Source organism: Culex quinquefasciatus, chromosome 3 (assembly GCF_015732765.1).
Source record: "Culex quinquefasciatus strain JHB chromosome 3, VPISU_Cqui_1.0_pri_paternal, whole genome shotgun sequence".
Classification (NCBI taxonomy): Eukaryota; Metazoa; Arthropoda; class Insecta; order Diptera; family Culicidae; genus Culex; species Culex quinquefasciatus.
Window position 1 is genome coordinate 35,659,393 of NC_051863.1, and position 22,855 is coordinate 35,682,247.

The 22,855-nt window shown below is 37.1% G+C and overlaps 1 protein-coding gene across 2 annotated transcripts in view; it reads right to left on the reverse strand.

The window, feature by feature from the left end:
* Window positions 1–201: 201 nt before the first annotated feature.
* The window catches only part of LOC119769384 (sorting nexin-27), a 39,848-nt gene continuing 17,194 nt past the window's right edge, over window positions 202–22,855 (reverse strand). Inside the window, exons 1-5 of one of the 2 annotated variants that reach the window (XM_038261461.1) lie at window positions 7,797–8,121; window positions 7,593–7,695; window positions 6,803–7,531; window positions 2,356–2,724; window positions 202–2,289 (exon numbers count right to left, since the gene is read on the reverse strand). In XM_038261461.1, the coding sequence (XP_038117389.1) occupies window positions 2,221–2,289; window positions 2,356–2,724; window positions 6,803–7,531; window positions 7,593–7,695; window positions 7,797–7,999 (1,473 nt within the window). In that variant the 5' untranslated portion in view covers window positions 8,000–8,121 and the 3' untranslated portion in view covers window positions 202–2,220. Of the gene's footprint in view, window positions 2,290–2,355; window positions 2,725–6,802; window positions 7,532–7,592; window positions 7,696–7,796; window positions 8,122–22,855 lie in introns of those variants that run through there. The other variant, XM_038261460.1, reaches the window with a different exon arrangement.

A 22,855-nucleotide genomic window follows, 5' to 3' on the forward strand; every position in this document is an offset into this window, starting at 1 on the left:
TACCAATCAAATACTGTATAAGAAATTGATGATGAAAGCTGACTGACTAGCACCTTCAAATTTCGGGAAATTACTGTCAAAGAATTTATTCATTGATTTTTTGTGGGTCGGCGAGTTTCGTAAAAAAAATCATGAATCTTTCACCTAATTTAAATAACAAAAAGGATTTTTTTTCGGATTAAATATAAAAAACCATAAAAATTTACTGCAGCTTCTGGATTTATTACTTCTTTTCTTTCTTTCGTCCTACCGATGATAATCACCGTTGCAAATTTATGTGTCGGCGAATGACTGCGTTCTTTTTTAAATTATAAATGAGTGTGTGATAGTTTTGTCTTCAATTTTTAAAGATTTAGTTTCTTTTTTATCCTCACTACATTATTTTTCATAATTCATTTGCATAGTTGACTGGTTCTCGCGAATCGTACTTTCTTTTTATTACTTTCAGCGTCTCAGCTGATGTTCTTAGCTTTTGCAACTTGTTTTTTTTTCTTCAGGGGGTTACCTCTAGATATTATTCTGTGTCATATATATTTTTTTTAGTTTATATTTGTTCGATTCATACTCTTTAAAACTATTTCATACTGATATAATATATCAACCAGATTCTTAAACTTTAATCAATTTCTGTAAAGATCTTCACGGGTTTTATTTCTGTTTCTTATTTCTGTTACTGCAATAACACTGTTTATTAAATCTACTTGTTTTTAGTGTTGCTTTTCTGTTTACTTCTCGATTTTTTTTTCTTAGTAAGTTTGGGGATGATATAGTCAATAACAAGGTGTTGTGTTTGTAATTGAAATCTGTTGCTTAACTTTAGAGGCTTAATATCGGTGATATAGAGAAGAAGGTAGAAGGATTTTTCTGTGTTTTGTAGTTTTGCTATTTAGGATAAAACGAATATGTACAGGACGCAGAAGAAGGGAGTTGTGAGGTGTGCTGCTGATAGTTGTATCTTTTCTGTTTGTGTCGACTAGTTTCACCAAAAAGCGAGTGATGGCCTGTGAACTGAAATCGGGAATTTGCATGATCTTTCGAGATGTTTAACGTTTGAAGCTTGACTGTTTTTTGTTTTAATTTTACTTTTCTCTAGTCAGACACGTGTCTACACAAAATACTACCTTTTTTATATCAACTACTAATCCGTTTTCCCTGTGCTGCTCTGTGATCTTCACCTCAGATTGAATTGCCGCAAACAACCAGAGTGAAACAAAATCGGTGAGATGCGACTTCTTTTTCTTCCGCATTCAACCTTATTGCAAGTGTTCCCAAATTGGAATGTTGCGCAGTCCAGAACGGAAGAGAGTGAAATTTAAAAAAAAATCCGGGTTGTACAATGTAGAGTAACAATCGCTACCGGTGCCTTTCTATAAAATAATTCATTATTAAATGCTTTCGAGAGTGCTTGCAATGGCTACGCGGAAAACGTGCTCGTGATTGACCTATTATTCACCTAGCGCGGGGTTATCAGAGCGATTGTTACTCTAAATTACATCTGCATAAGGTTATTCGCTCTTTGAGAGACGATTTTCCCCATAATTTTCGTTCTATTGTCGACCTCGAGACACGAGCGATTCGAGGCTGCTGCTGTCGCTGATGTGGGATGGCTTTGCGAAACTAAACAAGGTGCACAGCAGGCAAGGATGGACAGCTGGACAACAACAACAGGGCCTTCTTCGAGAATACAAACTTAATGCTAAGCCGGGGAGGGCGCGCTTACGTAAACTAATAATCACATGAACCGTAAATAAAATGACGTAATGTTAGGGATACTTTTTGATTAATAAAATCACATTCATTTTCTTCGTGTTTAGGACGCAAGTAATGTTTTAACGCAACTGTTGGCGGATGTGTAAAGGTTAAAAGTAGGCAAAACTGTGGGAGATTCACGGGGCAAAAGCAAATTTTTATTGTTGTTACACTGGACAAACAACGGAATAACCTTCATTTTAATCCAAAAAAAAACATAATACTTGCAATTTCAACCAAATTGTTCGTCGATTTGCGCCAGCAACGACTAATACCATTCTGCTCTGCTCGGTCGTTAGAACACATCCTTCGCACTTTCGCCAATTGCGAATAAATTATTTAAAGAGATTAATTTGTCTAATTGCTAGTCTAACTCACCCCAGCGCCGCCACCGTCACCATGATCTTCGTCTGCTTCTTCTTCTTCCTTGAGCATCGCGGCGGGGGACAACCGGCGCGGGTCCTGTGTTAATTACTCTCCCGTGTCGTCCCAGGAACGTTCCTCCATTATCCGGTCGAAGCAATCCGCCAGGAACGCGTGCTAAAACGAGCCAAATTGATCCGGTTACGATCCCCGTCCAACCGATTTCCCCCTCCTCCTACTCACGTAAGGCGTGTACACCTTGACCCACCGGGGCGGCTTGTCCGACCGGCTGTACTGGAAGCAGAACGCCATCGACTCCTCGTCGCTCTCCCAGCGCGAGATGGTCGCCCACTGGAGCTCCACCGTTTGCGCCTCGATGCCGCCGTCCTCGCGGCACGCGTGCAACCGGAAGCTCTTCATGCCGACGGCCGGCACGACGTGGCCCTCCTTGCGGCTGTCGCAGGCGCAGTGCGGCAGCACGATGTCGCCGTAGCCGGGCAGGGTGCGCGCCAGCGACAGGTACTCGTCCGCCTTCTTCGAGTCCTGCAGCGCCTTCAGCTCGTACAGGCGCCCGTCGGCGCGGATGTTGCCCCGGTTCACCTCGTCGACGGCCTGCGGGAGTGATAACATTGTTGTGAGATAAATGTTTGTTGGCTGCATGGTTCTACACTGCCGTTCTACGCATAATTGTCCCATGTCATTTTTGAAGGATATTGACTTTTTGTTATTTTTCAATTTAGTTTGACGTAGACGTTAAGAAAAACACATAAAATTTAGTACTTTGATAGGAAACTCTTCAAAAACAACACCAAATCTGTTTGTCTAATCGTTGTATTTCTACGCATTTTGAAAAAATCATATCTCGAAACCAACTAAATGAACCTTGCCCAGTTTTTAATATGTTACGTAAAATTGTTCGACGATAAAAATATTTTCAGATAGGCTTTTTGGTCCAGACAACGTCAAAACGGCATTTAAAGTTTTCATATATTTTTTTCGAATGTTTGGCTAACGGTTCTCAAACTAATTTTCTTTGAAAGTCAAACTAATCACCTTTCATTTGCACCCAAGATAGCTAAAATCGGTTAAAATGGAGCGAAGTTATTATTTTTTGAAAATAAGTAGTATTTGTAAAAATCGAAATTGCAATTTTTCGGACATCCCTAACAAGGCGTAGGTCACCCTAATTATTTCAGCCAAATTGAAGCACTTTTATTATTTTTCTTTAACTTTCATATTCATATTTTTGCAAATTGAATTGAATTGTTTGTATTTCTTCGAATATGATTCCCTCTTTATTTTGATAGATAAAATCAAGAATGTGTTTTTTGCAGGAGTCAAGTCCAAAAAAAATAAAGATAGGGGAAAGTGGGGCAAGTGTAACAAGCTAAGGAAATGCTCGTTATAACTCATCAAAAACGTTAAAAAATCTGTCGTATTTTTGCCTTCCTCACATTACTGAGGAAAGGCTATAAAATCACTCGAAAAATGAACTTCCCAATTAGACCTCCTAGACCCACCTTCATGTATACCTATCTACTCAGAATCAAATTCTGAGCAAATGTCTGTGTGTGTGGTGGGATGTTGATCAAAAAATTGTCACTCGATTATCTCGACATGGGCTGAACCGATTTTGTCCGTTTTGGCATAATTCGATCCGTCTTTGGGTCCCATAAGTCGCTATTAAAAATTATGCAGTTAAGTTAAGTACTTCAAAAGTTATGCTAAAAAAACGATTTTAACAAAAGTCCGGAAGATTGTAAAAAGGGTGGTTTTTGTAAGAAAACCCGTCATGCTATACATTTTCAGAAAGGTATCTAAAAGACCTTTCCAACGCGTCCAAGACATTGAAGATCTGACAACCCTATCAAAAGTTATAATCACTTAAGTGTTTTTTAAACACTTTTTGGAGGCCGGATCTCGGATATTTTGATGACAACGTTGTCCGGATCTCTCATGCGACCTATCGTTGGATAGGTATTTAAAATACCTTTCTAACGCGTCCAAAACATTGAAGATCTGACAACCCTATCAAAAGTTATAAGCACTAAAATGTTATTCACGCACTTTTTGGATTTTGGATAGCACCCTTTAAATGTGAGGAAGGCGCCAACCACTAAGGGTGGATTAAGTAACGTTTTTATAATCATCTTATTCCAGGTCTTGACTAAGACTCTGATAGAAAAAGTTTTTAAAAAATCCTGTTTTTAATGTAAAAAATTGATTTTAAAAATTTTGATTTTCCGTACGTTCTTCTCAACTAGTGGGGCAAGAGGAACAATTCATGTAACAACATGTCAATTTGCTAACAAGTGAACTGTTATCACTTAGATACATCAGATTAGAATGTATTTGAAACGTTTCTTTCATTTTTAGATTAAATAATAATATTTTACTAAAAAATTGATCGTTTTTACGAAAAAAAATATTACTCAGATGAAAAAAAGGAAATTTTAAAAATATCACTATATTTTGCATGGACAATATTTTTTTAACAATTGTTTGTCAGTTTTTAAGTATTTTTATGTATTTTTTACCCAATAAAATATGTTGTTGCAGTAATTCGTAATTTTTTCGATACTAAAAATCCATATGGTTCACTTGCCCCACCTGAACAAGATTTTTTAAAAACTCTCAACAAAAATAACTAAAAGTTAAATCATACTTTATAAAAGGCGCAAGTCATTGCTAGGGACACTACTGATCTAGGAAAAATTGCATTTTGATAAAATGAGCCTTGAAACGAACCCTAAGCTTTATTTTGTACTTTCCAAATATTATAAGAAAACAAAGGTTTTGAAAAAAACAAACTTCATTCAATCTTATGCCCAGTGGCGTTTACGTCGTTTTGGCGGTTATGTGGTAGTAGAATCAGCTAATTGCATTGCTAGCAACAATGCCTCATACTGGAAATAATCAAAATTGTAAAAATTATGGCCTTTCGAGCGATTGTTCCTCTTGCCCCATATGGTCGTCTTGCCCCACCTTCCCCTAATGTTAATGTAAGTACATTATTTAAGTAATCATCAATTTTTTTTTCTAATTTGTTATTGCTATTTTTACAGGACGAAGAAACCAAAAGCAATTCAGTATGGGATGGCTGCGAGCTTCAGATTGACTAGTTGGATCTACAGGCTTGTTGCAAAGAGTGCTTGATGACATAGTCTACAAGGGGTAAGTAAAGTGATTGGTGCTCATGAAAAAATCAATAAAAATAGATTTTCATGAAATAAAACAACTCTATGCTTTTATTTTTACAAAAATAAAAAAACAAACGAAATAAACATTTTTCAGCGGAAATTGCTCAGGACCGAAGTGATTTGTACAAATTTTTTCGACTCTTCGTCAATTTGTACTGATTCGACGTTTGCAAAAAAGAAAAGCGTTCAAATTGAGAAAATTTGAAGAAAGTATTAGGTGACGTGACGCCATATGACAGCTCATGTGCACCAAAGCGCACACACACCCACAAAACGCAAAAACGTAAACAGTGCACGCGAGCGGGAAAAATCCTAACCTCTAAACCGAGTTGGCGTAAAACCTAATTGTCGTATCTTGCTTCGTAATTTTTATATTTTAGACCAGTTTCGAGAACCCAGTATGGCTTCATCCATAAAGTACGTCACGCTAAAATCATCCGAAATTTACCCCCCCCCCCCTCCCCCCTTTGTCACGCTTTCCCTATACTTATAACACGCAATGTCACACTTTCTCAGACTCCCCCTCCCCCCCCTAGAGCGTGACATACTTTATGGATGACGCCTATGTTTTATCGCAGTTATAGTGAAACAAGTTATAAATGCAAAGAGACGAGTTGTTCCTTTTCATTCCGCTATATATTTTAATATCTTGACACCTTCTGTCTACTACTTGTAATTTCATATAATTGTCCATACAAAAATGATGTATGAAAATTCAAAAATCTGTATCTTTTGAAGGTATTTTTTGATCGATTTGGATTTTTGAAAAGTTGAAAAGGCATTTGATGTCCCCTAAAACATATAAAAAAATAATAATAGTGATGTTTTGCAAATCATGTTTTAGTGACAAAAAGTTAAATTAAAAATCACCATTTTTTTGTAGTCCTTATCCACTTCTACAACTTTGCCGAACACACCAAATCGATCAAAAAAATCCTTCAAAAGATACAGATTTTTAAATTTTCATGCATCATTTTTGTATGGACACCTGCCAAATTTGTATGAAAAATTATATGAACAAACTAATGATGCAAAAGGCACCAAAAAAGTTTCAGTCTGATTAAAAAATACAAAAAAAAAATCGATTGACTGAAATCTCAGAGAATTGCTCCTCTGCGGAATTTCGGGCAAAATGTTTAATCGATTTCTTCAATTTCTCGGAAATAGGATCATACTGAAAGTTTGAACAAATTTTTCAAAGACACCACATTTTACTTATTTTTGTTTATGTTTATGTCTTTTAAACCCGTCAAAAGTCGAAGGGATGCAAAAAATTTCAGCACGGGTCGTACATTTATCCATACTTTGAATTTGATATTTTTAAGTGAAACGTTGTTTCCCGCTTGAATATTTTTTGCCGTCATTGTAAGTGTGGAACTCAAACAAGATATTACTCTTCGATACAAGTGATGAAAAGTATTTTTTGAGTAATAATCGTTCTAGAACGGCAGGAAAGGGACACCTTACCATTTGGAAAATTGCCCACTCACCTGGTAAAAGATGTACTTGGCCGCCTGCTCCCCGGTCGGCAGCGTCATCTCGCGCTCCACCGAGAACAGCCACCGGCGCACGCACAAACACGTGCTCGAGGCCGTGCTGTAGTTCTGCACGTACAGCTGGTGGGGGATTTCGTGCGGCTGCAGCTTCCGCTCAAAGTTATACTCGACAATTTCAAACAGGTAAAAATATTGCTGTGTGTACGAGGTGAGGCTCGCTCGTTGTACTAGTTGTTCCCAGACCAGCTGTGCGTTGGCCGACTTGCGCACCGACACCGTCACCACGCCGTGGTCCGGCAGCATGATCTTGATGTCGACGGGCGAGGCCGCGACGTCGTCCTCCGAGTCGGTGAGAAACTCCTGCACGGCGTCACTCTCCGCGATGACCCGCACCGCGCACACCTTCTCGAGGTACTGCTCGAGGCCTCGACGGCGGGCGTCCAGCTGCTGCTCGCTCAGCTGGAAGGGCCACTTGCCGGGCAGCTTGGGAAAGTTAAACCCGGTGAATTCCTTCTTGAGCAGCTGGTGCAGGTTGGCGAACTCGCGGTACCGCCGGGAACAGAGCTGCCGGCCCGCCATGTGGATGTTGAACACCACGTACCGCTCGTTCCCGCGGTGGATGATGTTGTAGTCGGGAATGCTGATCGGTAGGCTGCGCTTCTCGGAGTAGTCGATGTACGAGTATCCGCCGGGGTCTTCTGTTGGTTCGAGCCGTTCCGCTTCCTACGGGGTTAAACAACGGTAAGCATTTTACAATGTTTGCTATTGTTGGCGTTCAACGTACCTGCTGCGTCACTGATATCACCGTCAACGTGAGCGTGTCACCGCCGGACTTGATCAAATCAACCACCTGCTTGTGGGTGGCTCCCTCCACGTTCACGTGATTTCTGCAAAGACAAAAGAGAACGAACGTAAAGCGCTCATTAGTATTGTGCCATTGCCAGCATCCGAGCATGAGATTGCATAAGCGTCACGTTGACGAGCTAACCCAAAAAGACCGGACTCGGCAGCGGCCACCCGCGCACTAATGGTCGGAATCGGTTCCGACAGCGACTGTCCGGCCCGACTAAAAATGTCCTCCTCGTCGTCCGTGTCGTCGTCATCGCTGTCCACCGGCAGATCCCTAGAACTCGGGTGGAAAATCGCCTTGTTGTTGGACAGCACGTACGACGAGAACAAACTTCGCTGCATTTTCCCGGATTTTAATTAACGGAACAGGTAGTACAAGTCCGGGAGCAGATTCGCGAGGCTGTTATCACTGCCGGAGATCGAAACGGAGACTGAGCAACTTGACTGCCGGACCCGCTACTGGATGCCTCGGTATGGAAAAGCCTACAATAGGGTTGGATACAAAGCGGAAATCGGTTCCATGCCAACCCTCGCGCGCGCGTCAGTAAATTGCACTTCGTGTCGATTGCTTTTATCGATTTTATGTCAGCACATTCCAGAGCCAATTTTCGACTAAAACAAAGTTGTGTACCGGCCGACTCTATTGTCACGGCAGCTCCCGCCCCGCACCCCGTTCCACGAAGGCTTAAATTTATTAACAGAGATAGTACACCGGCATGACAATCATTGTACAGTCCGCTTGATGCCACAAAGATGCGGCCGCAACTGGCGGGTTCTACCCGGAATCTGCGGGGAAAAGTATTGTGCTCTCCGAGCCGCAACGACGAGCTGATCGAATTAACCGCCTCGTTAAATGTTGCCCCATCCCCCCTTAAAGCCGTTGCCATAGTTGCTTTGGGGAGGTGCACATCATCTATCCCGGGAGTGGCCTCCGAAATGACGCGTGACTGTCGACTGGCGCGTGCCACTTTTGCGCAACCGAAACGGTGTGATGATGATCCACCGTGTAGGGTGATGCGGCGTGCACTCCAAAGATAACGCCCAGACGAGCCTTGAACATTGTGCAACAATGACAAGTCTTCAAGTCAAACAAATTCTCATTTCCGAGTCATGAAAAGTAATGGAAAGGTGTGAACCATTTTATTTTGAATTCCGATTGAAAACACAAAGTAGACAAAACCACAACAAAAGCCTTGTCAAAGCAGTTCAAATCTGGGTGCAACCTCCAGAGACATTGTTGTATAAGAGCGGGGAAGGGTGGCTGCATTCGGATTATGATACAACTGGGGACAAATTGGTCCCATGGTGGTCGCTAATTATATTATCTACCGTACAGCGCAACTCTAGAGCACTTGTTTTACGCTTGTTTTGCGTCCACCGTGAGAGTGTGCTTATTTGCAAAGTGATTCTCGGGGTTGAGTCCAACAGGAGGGGGATCTATCTCATTAGAGAGGAGACACATTTATGCTACCCTTGCTCAGTAACACAGCTTTCGAGAACACCACAGATTGAGCAGGTCAGTTTGTCAATTTAAAATTTGTTGTTAACTTTGTAATTCAATAACTCTGCAAAAAAACATATCAATGTAATTCATCGTGCCCTTTTAAACATAATATTACATCGTTCCATATTTCCCACACCAAGCGCAGACCTGTTGGTTCATTCATCAGTCTGGGGCCGCGAGCGGATGTGAGCCGAAATGTTCAAGTCTGACGAGCATCCTTTCTTTTTCATATATATTTTTTTTTGTGTAGACAACCTGCCCGAAAACGAACAATAACAGAGTCGCAGGATGCGGAGTCGTTCTTTCTTTTTCCTTTTTTTATTTAAAAAATATGGCAATAGAGACAGAGAGACCGTGCACAAACGCAGCTTTTTATCTTTTGTTCTTTCAGTGTGTTGCATGCAGCAAAATTTATTAAAGGAGATACAATTTTAAATTAAAAAAAAAGTTGAATTCAAATATTGATGTTAGCTTTTCCGTTACACGGTAAAACGAAACTAAAATTAAATAAACAACTGAATTCAAAAACGAAATTAAATGAATCGCAATTCTCCCTAGAATGAGGAAATTTATGGATTTTTTTTTATTTGGAGATACTTTGTGCGCACTTTTCCTACGACAAACAATTTTTTATACAAAAACGTAACTTAATCCACCTTTAGGTGGTTGGTGCCTTCCTCTCAGTTATAGAGTGATTACAATGGTTTATGGATCTCCCCTAACGTGATCGCAGCACCTAAGAGGTCCTAATAAAAATAAGTGACGTGTAAAAAAAACAGACTTCCTACAGACTTTTTGTCAAGATTATACAGACACCGCCTTTCAGGAAAATGGCATCCCTCTACAAAGCTTTTTTCGTGGCGACCAGACGGGACCATTTGAGGTTATGTAAATTCAGACCATTTTTTAAACTGCTTGTAATTTTAGATAGGTAAGTCAGATCTTGAAAATTCTTAATCGACAAGAAAGGTCTTCTCATATGCTTTCTAAAAATGTATAACATGTGAGGGTTTCATGAAAAAAACACCCTTTTTACCATAATTTTAAATTAATATGAGACAGTTTTTTTAACATAAGTTTTTAAATACACGAGCAAACTGCATGAATTTAAATAGCAACTTAGGGGATGTTAAGATGGATCGATTAAAACCATTCCGGCCAAAATCGGTTGAGCCTGTGACGAGATATTCCAGTGACATTGATTTGGTACACATGTCTACATACAGCCAAACACACAGACATTTGCTCAGCTGGTGATTCTGAGTCGATATGTACAAATGAAGGTAGGTCTAGGAAGTCTAACTAAAAAGTTCGTTTTTCGAGTGATTTTATAGCCTTTCCTCAGTAAAGTGAGGAAGGCAAAAAGATTTTGAAAAAAAAATCGAAATTCTGTATCTTTAGAACGGATTTTCTGAAAAAATAATTTACACATTTTTTCAATTAGATTTTACACACCCAAAAATTAATTACGGAAAATAACCTGTTTTTAAATGGTCAAATTTGATTTGGCAGTGTTGCCAATTTTTCGAAAAAACATGATTTTTGAAAAACCATGAAAAAACTCAAAACAAAATTAAAGGGTTACACGGAAAAAAATCAATTCTCGAAATCGTGAATTAAATTCACGAATGCAAGAACCACGAAGGAATATATTCACGTTTATAGTGCAAATGCACCATACTCATGAATAAATTCCTTCGTGGTTCTCACATTCGTGAACTAAATTCACGATTACGAGAATTGATTTTTTTCGGTGAAGTTAAAAAAAAGTCAAAATATATGTATTCGAGAGATCGAAAAATTTACAATAATTTCAATTTTAAAAATCGGACGCAAATTTGCGGAGTTTTCGTTTCTTAAAAATATGATGAGAAATAAATTTACTTAAGGCACTTCTGCACATTTTTGGTGGAGAGGTAGGATTTCTTTCAGACTAAGCAATAATCCAGGAAGCTTCAACATGTGATGCCTTTAGAAATAATAAATAATATTTGACCTACAACAAAAAGTTTTCGGGCCAAATTTACCAGATTTCCAGCTTTTTTTAAATAACCCCAAAATACAAGCGATTTAATAAAATTCTTTTCCTGGTAATTTTTTTAATGGCAATACAGCAAGAGATTGCCAGGATACAAATTTGTGATTAAAAAACACAGAAATACAAAAATACATCAGAAACTGGTGAATTTCCATCAGGTTCACATTTTTACTCATTTTTTAGGTAAAATTACTCAAAACAGAGGTAATATTTTACCAACCAAAATTTTCAACCTTTTTGAAATTTAACTTTTTTTAAAGGGTAATGTAGAAAATCACAGAATTTCATTTTACAGAAAATTAGCTAAATTCACTAAAAAGGTGATTTTCAATCACTCCTGAAAGTTTCATGAAGATATTTCGTGACTGAATTGAGTAAGAGACGATTTAAGTTCACAGTTTTGCCATTCGCAATCCGAACTGTCAAACTTTGTGAACGTTTTTTCCAGGGGGTAGCGAAGAAGCCGCCATCTTGGAAGTTCAGATAACAAACACTCAGAATCAGTATTATTCATATTACTTTGGTAACACGAAGTGTGTTATCCTGGTTAAACTCAAAAGTCCTATGCAAATGTGTAAAACCAAACTGAAAAATGTGTAATGCCGATTCACAGTGTACGGGCGCACTGTTTGATCGACCAAAAGAAAAAAAGCAAAAAAGGTAAACAGAAAAATCACTTTTTTCGATATGAATTTTCAACCAATATTGGGATGGAATCTCCAAGAATATGATATAATTTGCCATCAGCAACACAATTCACGTGTTTTTCAGGTATTTATCGTTTAAATTGCGGGAAATTTGGAAATCAAAAACCCAAACAATGATTTGTTATGGGCTACCATTTGACAGCTAAGCTTTTGTTGTGGGCTCTCATTTGACAACCGTGCTAATGTCGACTGTTGTCAGTTTGCTTTGGTTGGAATAGGGTTGCCATCCCCCCGGTTTTTTTTTCCTAAACACCGAGTTGATTTACGGGTGCCACGATATCTCGAGATGAGATGGACCAAATTGGCTGAAATTTGGGGTGAAGACTCCCAAGACATATCCCGTGTCACGTGTGCATGACGAAGCCTGATTTTTTTAAATTTTGCTTTTTTTTAAATACAAAAATAAATAACTGGCGATTTTTTATATGAAAAACATAAACATATTTTCATCTTTTTTTAGAATTGAGTTTTTTGAAAATCGGAGCCGTTTTATTAGTCTTTACCAAAATTTTGAGCCGTTTTGGTCAAAGCAGTGTTAAGATATCGTGGCACCCGTTTTTTGAAACTGCTTACGTAAAATAGCTGTATCTCGGCGATGGTACATCTAAATGGCCTCATATTTATTTTTTTTTATAGATGAAAATGTATATGTATGTGTCCTGTAAAAAGATTTAAAAAAAGTTTAAATTTGTGCTCATACCAACCTCTAACGTTTTTGACGATTTACATGTACCCCTTAAGGCTGTTAATGAAATATTCGATTAATGAATTTAATTGAGAATAGTTAGTTTTTTTTTTGTTACTGCAATGTTTTGTTTCAAATTTATTCTTTATATTTTAATTCATTCTTTATATTTGGATTAAATTTTTATCATTTCTATATTGATGTTTTTAGAATCAATAATTAAACTGAAAAATAGAAAAGAAAACATAATTATCAACTTCTTCAGAAAATGCAGGGCCAAAAGGTTGAGGCCCTGTTTTAGTCCATACAGAAAGGCTATTAAAATATTCAAAAATTCTATTCTTCTGAGAACGGAACGATTTGACAAGTTGTAATTATTGCTTAGAACTATCAGAAAAAAGATTTAATCCCTAAAAATAATTTACCTTTTTTGTTTATTCGACTTTTCACACCAAAAAATCTTTTGAACTACACAGAAAAAAATATTTCTGTAAATTTACATTATTTATCATGTACCAAAAGGTATCATGATAAATGATGTATATTTACATTAGGTTCATTGGAAACTTACATTAGATTCATTGGAAATTTACATTAGTTTTGAAAATTTACATTAGTTTTGGAATTTACATTAGTTTTGAAATTTACATTAGCTCAAATCAACTAATTCTGATTGGCCAATGGGAATGAGAAGCTCGACTTGGATTGCAGTAGGAAAAGGGTGTGGCCTATGTTCTATTTTAAAATGAATGAAGCGGGCAGCAAAAGGAAATTCTGATTTTAAAAAGTTGTTTCACAGGTAGGGGACGCTTTCTCGTCGAAGGCCAAGTGGAATAACGCTGGACTGGAATCGAACGGACGACGGGTAGGATGTTCGGTGTTACTGCTGCTACCCGCTGCCGACTGAGCCATCTTCGCATTTTATAAACGAGCGGCTAAAGCATCAACTTGCTCAGGTCGAGGCTCAGGCAGTGGACCAGCGAAATATGAGAGCGATAGAAAGAGAACCAAATATTACTATTTTTAGTTCGGGTAGTTTTGAATTCAACGTTTGGCAGAAATACATTGGATATATGATTTACATTAAATAGGAATTTACAGGAAGCCGAACACGGGTAGAAATTCATCAGATTTGAGTTTCCATGCTCAACGTTTCCATTAGATTTAGATTTACATTGGAGTAATTTCCATGACTTTTTACTCGTTACATCATATTTCAACATTACATTGAGTGAGTTTACATAAGAAACAGTAATTACGTGCTGTGTAAATTTACATATTTTTTTCTGTGTACACAGCGAAAAATCCGATGGTAAAATCGCATGCAAAAGCATACACATCACCTTTGTGAGCAAAAACATGTAATATTGTATGAGTATTTAACATGTAATATTGTATGGCATTTTTGTCTTCTTAAACATATCCAAATATTTTTTTTTTTTCAAAAATGTTTTTTTGCGCAATTTCATGTCTTGCAAATTCAAATTCATGTCTTCATGTCTCAAGATACAGATTTCTGAATATTTTAAATTCCTTTTTGTTTGGACGGTTGCCAAAATTGTAGGGCGTTTGGTATGGAATTATGCAGAATAACTTTTTTGACCATAGAAACAGTCCACAAAGCAAGGTTTCATCTTTATCCAAATCCAAATCAAGAAATGTAACAAAAAATGGTTGCCCAAAGTCTCAGAAAATTGTTCACGAAATGGAAATCAAGCAAAACAGTGTAAATGATCCAATGTGGATTACCCATTTACATTATTTTGTTACAAATGTGTCACCTTAAACAAAATAAAAAAAAAAAAATAAAAAAAAATCATCAAACAGTAACATGATTCATCCAGCAAGCCATCTGTCAGCGCGAATCTATGGTCCTACACGGCTGATTTAATGTATGCGGCATTGATTACCCGGCTGTTTAGTATTCATTCGCCGACCGGACCGAACCGGCACGGAACGACGCACACACACACACTGTCGGGGGGCGGGCCAGAGAGGAAGGTGGTGCATTCATGCTGCTGCTGCTACCGTTGCAAGATGTGTTTGCATTATATTTATGCATTTTCGCATAGCCACAGCCATGGCCAGTGAATGAATAGCGGGTAGCGAAAAAGTGGCCACACTTTGAGGGCCGTCTGGGTTTGAACACACGTGGCCTCTGGTCTCACGCTGGCGACGTCGCGACGCTTCGCGTTGTATGGGTGGTGGGTAAGTGCAACATACAAGGTTGGAGAATGTGTTCATTTAATAATAGGGACTGATTAGCGTATAGTTATGAACTAGCGCATGGCGGACACTCTTAAAATTTAATGGATATTTTTTTGAACTTGAAACTCCATCGTGACACATTCAAATTAAAAATAAACGAACCATATTCAACAATTGGTGATATAAACATTTTAACTGTATCAATATTTGAAGCATGCAAAGGACAATGTATTTTACAGCCTGTCCAACTCAGCAACTGTAATTCTGTGACATACCCACAAAAAGAAAGAGAGACTTCACTCCTTTGGCAAGGACGTGCTTTGCGCGGTCGTTATTTGCTCTGTTTTTATGCAAAATGACACCAAATGAGGCCTAACAGAATAAGCAGTAAGACGATGGCGGGGACGTCGTCACTAGACCTCGTAATCAAATTATAGCGCAAAGGAGCAGCAGCACCGGTAGCCTTGACTTTCTTGGGGAAGTTTCTGAGTTTTTTTAACCGACTTGAAAAATTCCACGTAAAAATGGCACCAATATGTATTATTTGTACATCATGAAGGTTTGTTCTTCAACCATTAGTAAGATGTTTCAAACGTAACATTTATTACTTTCACAAGAATACTGTAAAATTGGTATCTTAAGAAAGGATTTTTTGATCGTTCCAGGTTACGATTAGGACATTTTGGAGAAAAAAAACTTTTACGCTAAAACACTGGATTTTTTATTTCAATTGGAATCACTATTAGTTGGATTACCAAAATATTGACATCATTTGCGGTAGGATTACTTTTCGCTCGCAATTCTGGCTTGCGAGCGGAGGAGAGCACGAACAGTCTAAGAATTGCTCTCGGCAGCTCGAGACTCGCGGCGAGAATTCGAGAGAGAGAGAGAAATATTTCTCGCGAGAGCGCCACCATCCCAACACTGGTTATCAGTCATTTTTGCTATCCGGATAGTTTTTTAAATCTCTTTTCAAAAATATTTCTTTTTTTTTTCTAAGGTTGTGTGGTAATCACCATCCATGAAGTGCATTCTAGTTATAAACTTGAAAAAACATTGGTAACAGCATTGCCAAACAATAAAAAGGAGCAATTATAAGCAATTATAAACAGAACATTAAATTTTATTGAAATTTGAAAGTTTTTCTTAAAAACAACATTCAAGAGTTCTGTTTGCTTCAAAAATACTCAGTCACTCGCGAACACAAATCTGACCGTTCCCTACCGTTTGTCACTTCCACACCATCCGTTTAGTAGTGCAGCGAATGGTTGATCAGAACGGCTGATTGCGCTATGTCTTTCAAAGTTGACTTGAAATAGTCTGCGATCGGCATTGTTTTGGTAATTTATTTAACTACTAAAAATCAATGTTATCGAAAATGTATTGCAATTTTGTTGATAACACAAAATCAAAGACACATTTAGCAGTAGAGCAGTTTAGTCCGACTGAAACTTTTTTGGTGCCTTCGGTATGCCCAAAGAAGCCATTTTGCATAATTAATTTGTCCATATAATTTTACAAATTTGGCAGCTGTCCATACAAAAATGATGTATGAAAATTCAAAAATCTGTATCTTTTGAAGGAATTTTTTTAATCGATTTGGTGTCTTGGGCTAAATAGTAGGTATGGACACGGACTACACAGGAAAAAAATGATACACGGTAAAAAAAATTTGGTGATTTTTTATTTAACTTTTTGTCACTGAAACTTGATTTGCGAAAAAACACTATTTTTATTTTAATTATTTTTTTTCATTTTCTGGTATGTTTTAGAGGACATCAAATGCCAACTTTTCAGAAATTTCCAGGTTGTGCAAAAAATCATTGACCGAGTTATGCATTTTTTAATCAATACTGATTTTTTTCAAAAAATCGAAACATTGGTCGCAAACATTTTTCGACTTCATTATTATTATTATCATTATTAAATTCAAATTTGCAATCGCAGGCCAAGTGCGAATGATGCTGATGATACATCTTCAGTTGACGCTCAGGTGAGGAACATCCTGGAAGGAGCGACACTGACTACGTCCGTAGTCCTGTTAGATCATTCTTGATCAAGACAGTATAGCTCTGGTTCCTTGCAAGTTTCCTATTTTCTTACCTCCACGTTGGCTTGGTTTTCATGATGACCTAGCTGGTGGCCTGTGGAAACGGCTCGTAAACCTTTGACCACCGCGGGTCAGACTCGAGACGGCTAAAAGAAAGGGGCGCGACAATGTGGGACAGGGAAGTAATTTGTGATTGTAGACGGTATTGTTTTGATTCGCAGTATGTTGAGTCAACTGCTGTGGATGTACCTGAAACATCGCACAACGGGGTTTCTCTTCTTTTCGTTTTTATCTACCATTAGAGAGCCTGGAGCTTGTTAGAGAACGGACATCTCGTGCCTGAGGTGCCAGTCGAGGCACGGGAGCTGACAAACGTATGGTGCCTATCGAGCAAAATCCTTTGTGACGGTTCTCATGCTTCGATTGGTGCTTTTGATTTGAGATGTCCGTTCTCGAATAAGCTCCAGGTTCTCTATCTACCATCTATATTCTGTTTATTTTGTTTCACTGATTCTCTAACACGCCTTATGTTTATTATCGTCCATTTGTTTTTGATTTTTCTTTCATGATTCTCTTATTTCTCAACGCTTTTCCACTATATTTACTAATTGATGCTGCTGTAACAAACTGTCTGTTTTCCCTTAATTTGGCAGCGATGTCAATTTTGTTTATCTTTATTTATCTATTTGAATAATTGTTCATCTGCCCTATAAATTTCCCTTATACAATCTAAGCTTGTTTGTTGCCTCTATTTATTAACTATTGTTAATTTCTTTATCTACTTCATAAATTACTATCTTTCTTTTACTATTGATTCTTCAAATAGTATATTTCTTTCATTGTCCATTGTTTTCAATCTTCACCCTTTTCTTCAAACAAATGAGGTTCGAGCCCTTACTCAAATTTTGAAATGATTAAAGAATTAACACAAATATTACTATTGTACTTTTGAAAAACTTGTATAAATGCTTAGGACCAAAAATTGTAACAAAACACCGCGACAAAAGAAATAGCAACATATAAACACGACTCAACTCTAGGAATGATTTCAGCAGAAAACAATACACAGTAAAATAACAACTAGTTTTTGAATTCAAACTAAAAATAAAACAGTTTTTGCTTTAATGAAAGTTGATAGGCACACTTTAAATGGTTAGGCGCTTATACTTACATCAAACCCTACTTAATGTACCACCCCCGGCCGAGTTAAAATGCGTAACCGGAAAAGAAGGTGTGCATGCCTGGCACGAACACTCAAAGCGTGTTCTAGCGTGCTGCTCGTACTGACTCAGAGCAAGGGTGAGATGTAGGTGTAAGGGCAGTGCGTGTTCGTCGGGAACCTAGTGCATAAGATCGGTCAAGGCCCGTTCTTACACTGAAAATTGCGAATTGCGAATTATTAAATTCAAATTAGCAATCAAAAAATACTTCAGTACTTTTTAATTAATAATATTAATGTATTTAACTTGAAAACGGAGCACTTTATAAAAATTTCACTATTTGATTTGATTTTACATCGAAAAATGAAGGGGAAAAATTGTTGCGACCAATATTTCGATTTTTTCAAATAAAAAACAGTATTGATTCAAAAATTCATAAATCGGTCAAAGATTTTTTGCACAACCTGGAAATTTCGGAAAAGTTGGCATTTTATGTCCTCTAAAAGACATAAAAAAAAAATTAAAAATAGTGTTTTTTTGCAAATCAAATTTTAGTGACAAAAAGTTAAATAAAAAATCACCAAATTTTGTTTTACCGTATATCATTTTTTCCAGTGTAGTCCTTATCCATACCTACTACTTGGCCGAAGACACCAAATCGATCAAAAAATCCTTCAAAAGATACAGATTTTTGAATTTTCATACATCATTTTTGTATGGACAGCTGCCAAATTTGTATGGAAAATTATATGGACAAACTAATGATACAAAATGGCTTCTTTGTGCATACTGAAGGTAACAAAAAAGTTTCAGCCGGATTATAAATACAAATATACAAAAATTTAAATTGAAGAAAAAAGACCGTTTTCGTAGAGAATTACTCAGTAGTCAAAGAGATTCGCGAAAATTTAGTTTCGCTGGGTGAAGCGATTGAGAAAGTCACTGGCAGCCAGCGTGTCGTATTCGCTCGTGAATGGAGCGTCGGCAAAAATTCGTTTGGCGATGAGTGAGTGATCTCTGAACCGAAAATCAGGACCCTTGACAACATTGGCCTAAATTTTTTATAAATTGAATGTGGACAATTGTTGAACATTTGAGAATGGCGATTTTTTTTTACTTTGAAAATAAGGATTAGCATTAGGATTTACCTAAACTAGCCAAAAAAGGATTATTGTTACACTCTAATAAGCATTTTGACAGTTTCAATCTTTTTTGCAAATCAATGGCATTTTTTTTCAAAAATTTGTGTGAAACTGTGTGTGACTTCATACAGCGGGTATTTTTAAATAGTTCCATGTCGAAAAAAATATGCGCCTTTTTCAAAAGTTGCTCCAAAATTTTGAAAAAAGACCTGTAATAGTTTTAGGAACATAAAAGATGCATTGTTCGAAGAAACATTTGAAGCTTTTAACGGGAACTAGTTAAACAAAAATGAAAAATAAACACTACCAAATTGATCGATTAAAAATATTTCGCAATAACTTATTAAAATTTTGCTAAAAATAAACCACGGTGTGTTTTCTGGGCAACCTTAAGGAGAAAAAAATAGTCATCCCTACTTTCAAATGTGTCTTATAGGAAATTTTCGCAGCTTTCCAATGCTTCCAAGAGTGAAATGTTTCATCGAGAAATTTCTGAGATACCTTTATTTTAAGTTTTTTTTTTGTTTTAAAATCCTTCATCATTTATTGGAAACTTTTTAAAAACAGTTTAGGAAACTTGTCAAACGACGTGTTTTATGTGTCATTTACTCATGAAAATGTGCAAAATTATACAATAAGTTTATGAAGGATTTTTAAACAAAAAACTTAAAATAAAGATATCTCCGAAATTTTTCGATCAAACATTGGAAAGCTGAGAAAATTTCATAAAAGACACATTTGAATGTAGCGATGACTATTTTTTCCTGACAAGGTTGTTCTAGAAAACACGGCGTGAAACATTGAAATAGGGTTGCCATACCTTCAACGTTTGTGACTTTTTGGAATAATTTTGAAAATATCAATCCAGCGACGGGTCACACTGCTAAATGGGACATATTTTTCATCAAAATCACTAAGAATAACTTTTATCATAAAAGTATGAAACAAATTGCTTCCATTAGTTTCAGGCATTGAAAATATGAACTAACCTTAAAGGATGTCTTTACTTGTCTCAAAATCCACCAAGAAACTGCAACGTTCTGTACCGTCTGTGCTTTATACAAAACAGTCTGTTGAATGACGCCCAAAGCAACCATTCGACACGTATGTTGTATAATGCGGCAAGAGCCTATTATGAGCTGTTCATATGCTGTCTTCTGATTAGCATATCAGCGTCATTTGTACATGCGTGTGTGTTTGTGTGTGCTTTGTGTACTATCGTTCTAGACGCTCAGACAATTTTAAACTCGCGACAAAGTGACTCAAGTGTATAATGTATTTGTCATACTGTTGAAGCAGGTTCTTTGAAGTGAAGCTTCTGGCTCGTTTCCAAAGTTTTTCGATACAATAAGTTTAAAAGAATTTTTGATTGCTTTCGGAAACTCTAAACTCCCTTTGCGTTAGGCAAACTCGCCGGCGAGAAAGTTTAAAATTATTTCTCTTCCATGCATCTACTTATATTACTAAACTCGTGTGCCTGCTTCGGCAAGCTCGAATCCCAAGGCGGATGACTTAATCAAATTAGACATGATTTAATTCAATTTCTCCCCGGAGATGGAAACTCAGCACGACACGTTGTTAAGCGTTCACATCCAGAGCCAACTAGAAGGTTACAGCCGCAGCAAAGGGGTGCAAATCACTTGAAAACTCGATTTGCACTGCAATCCAACCAGTTTTTGCCAAATACCTTCGTTCCAGTTCCAGACCGTCGTCGGTGGCGAGGGTGGTCCCAGTTGCCGGTTGGAATTCCAAACAATTAACGTAATTGATGCCAGCCGGCGGCACGGCAGTGGTCGTGGTCGTCATGACGTTTCCCACCAAGGGAACACAGGGCACCATTTGCATCCTCTACGGCACTTTTGCCTCCCTGGGGTAGAGGTCCTACCGCTGGTCGTTCACCCAACCAGAACCACAGCATCCACTAGCTCGATATTGCACAACACGGTGTATGTAGTTCACAGTTCAACTGTACTAATTAATTGACTGCTTCGTCGCAAAAGCCTGCGTACGAAGAAATTATGAACTCAAACTGAAAACAGGTCAAGCCGCAGCCAATTGTATGTACGACGGAGGGTAATCAGCGACAACTGGGTGGTGCTGGTTAATTTTATTCCGGCAGTGCTTGGCGATCAGTAGAGTTCTATACAGTACCCCTTCAAGGACTTCGAGTTCTGTGATTGAAGAAATGTAGATTATAGCCCGGCTGAGCTCACTGCACTGGCTGCTGGTTTTAATCGCGAAGCAATCCAGCCCAAAGCTTTGAAATGATTTGTCTAGTTTGTGTTTGCACATTATCTTTAACCCCTTTGGGCTAAGTGATCGAGATGTTGTTGTTGTTGAAAGTCGAAATTTGAATGGCTATCAGTAAATAATTTGATAAAAATCATACCAAAAATCTTTGAATGAGTCATTAATTTTTGAATCAATACAGATTTTTTCAAAAAATCGAAATATTGGTCGCAATATTTGTTCAACTTCATTTTTGATGTCAAATCGAATTTACTATCAAAAAGTACTCCGGTAAAATTTTCATAAAGTGCACCGTTTTAGCCATTTTTTGGTAACTTTTTTGAAAATAGTCGAAGTTTTTAATTTTTTAAAATTAAGGCACTTGTTTGCCCACTTTTGAAAAAATATTTTTAAAAAGCTGAGAAAACTCTCAATATTTTGCTGTTTAGAATTTTGTTAATACGACCCTTAGTTCCTGAGATATTGTCATGCAAAGATTGTAAAACAGGAAAATTTATGTTTTCCAAGTCTCACCCAAACAATCCGCCATTTTCTATTGTCGATATCTCAGCAATTAATGGTACAATTTTCAATGATAAAATATGAAGCATGCTCGAAAATTTTCAATTTTTCGAAAACAATATATTCATTTTTTTTAACAAGGATAACATTTCAAAAGGGCGTAATATTGAATGCTTGGCCTTTTTGAATGTCAGTCCTTATTTAAAAAAAAATATTGTTTTCGAAAAGATCGGAAAATTTCAAAATTGTTTCATATTTTAACATTGAAAATCGGACCATTGCTGAGATATCGACATTTAAAAAATAGTGAGTTGTTGAAGTGAGACTCAGAAAACATCAATTTTAATGTTTTTTAATCTTTACATGGCTATATCTCAGCAACTAAGAGTCGTATCAACAATGTTTAAAAAAGCAAAATAAAGAGAATTTTCTCAGCTTTTTAAACACATTTTTACAAAAATGGGCAAACATGGGCACTAATTTAAAAAAAAATGAATAACTGCGACAATTTTCAAAAAAGTTACATCAAAATGGCTATAACTTGAAAACCGTGCACTTATCACAATTTTGCTTAAGTACTTTTTGATTACAAATTCGATTTTACATCAAAATTAAAGTTGAAAAAAATTTGCGACCAATATTTTGATTATTTTTTAAAATAAGTATTGATTCAAAAAATCATAACTCATTCAATGATTTTTTGCCCGTTCTGGAATCTTTTGGAAAATTGGCATTCGATGTTCCCTAAAACATATCAGAAAACAAATAAATAAATAAAAATACTGTATTTTTTGCAAATCAAGTTTTAGTGACTAAAAGTGAAATAAAAAATCACAAAAAATACCGTGTATCATTTTTTTTCAGTGTAGTCTTTATCATACAGCATTGTCGAAGACATCGAATCAATAAAAAAATCCTTCAAAAGATACAGATTTTTGAATTTTCATAAATCA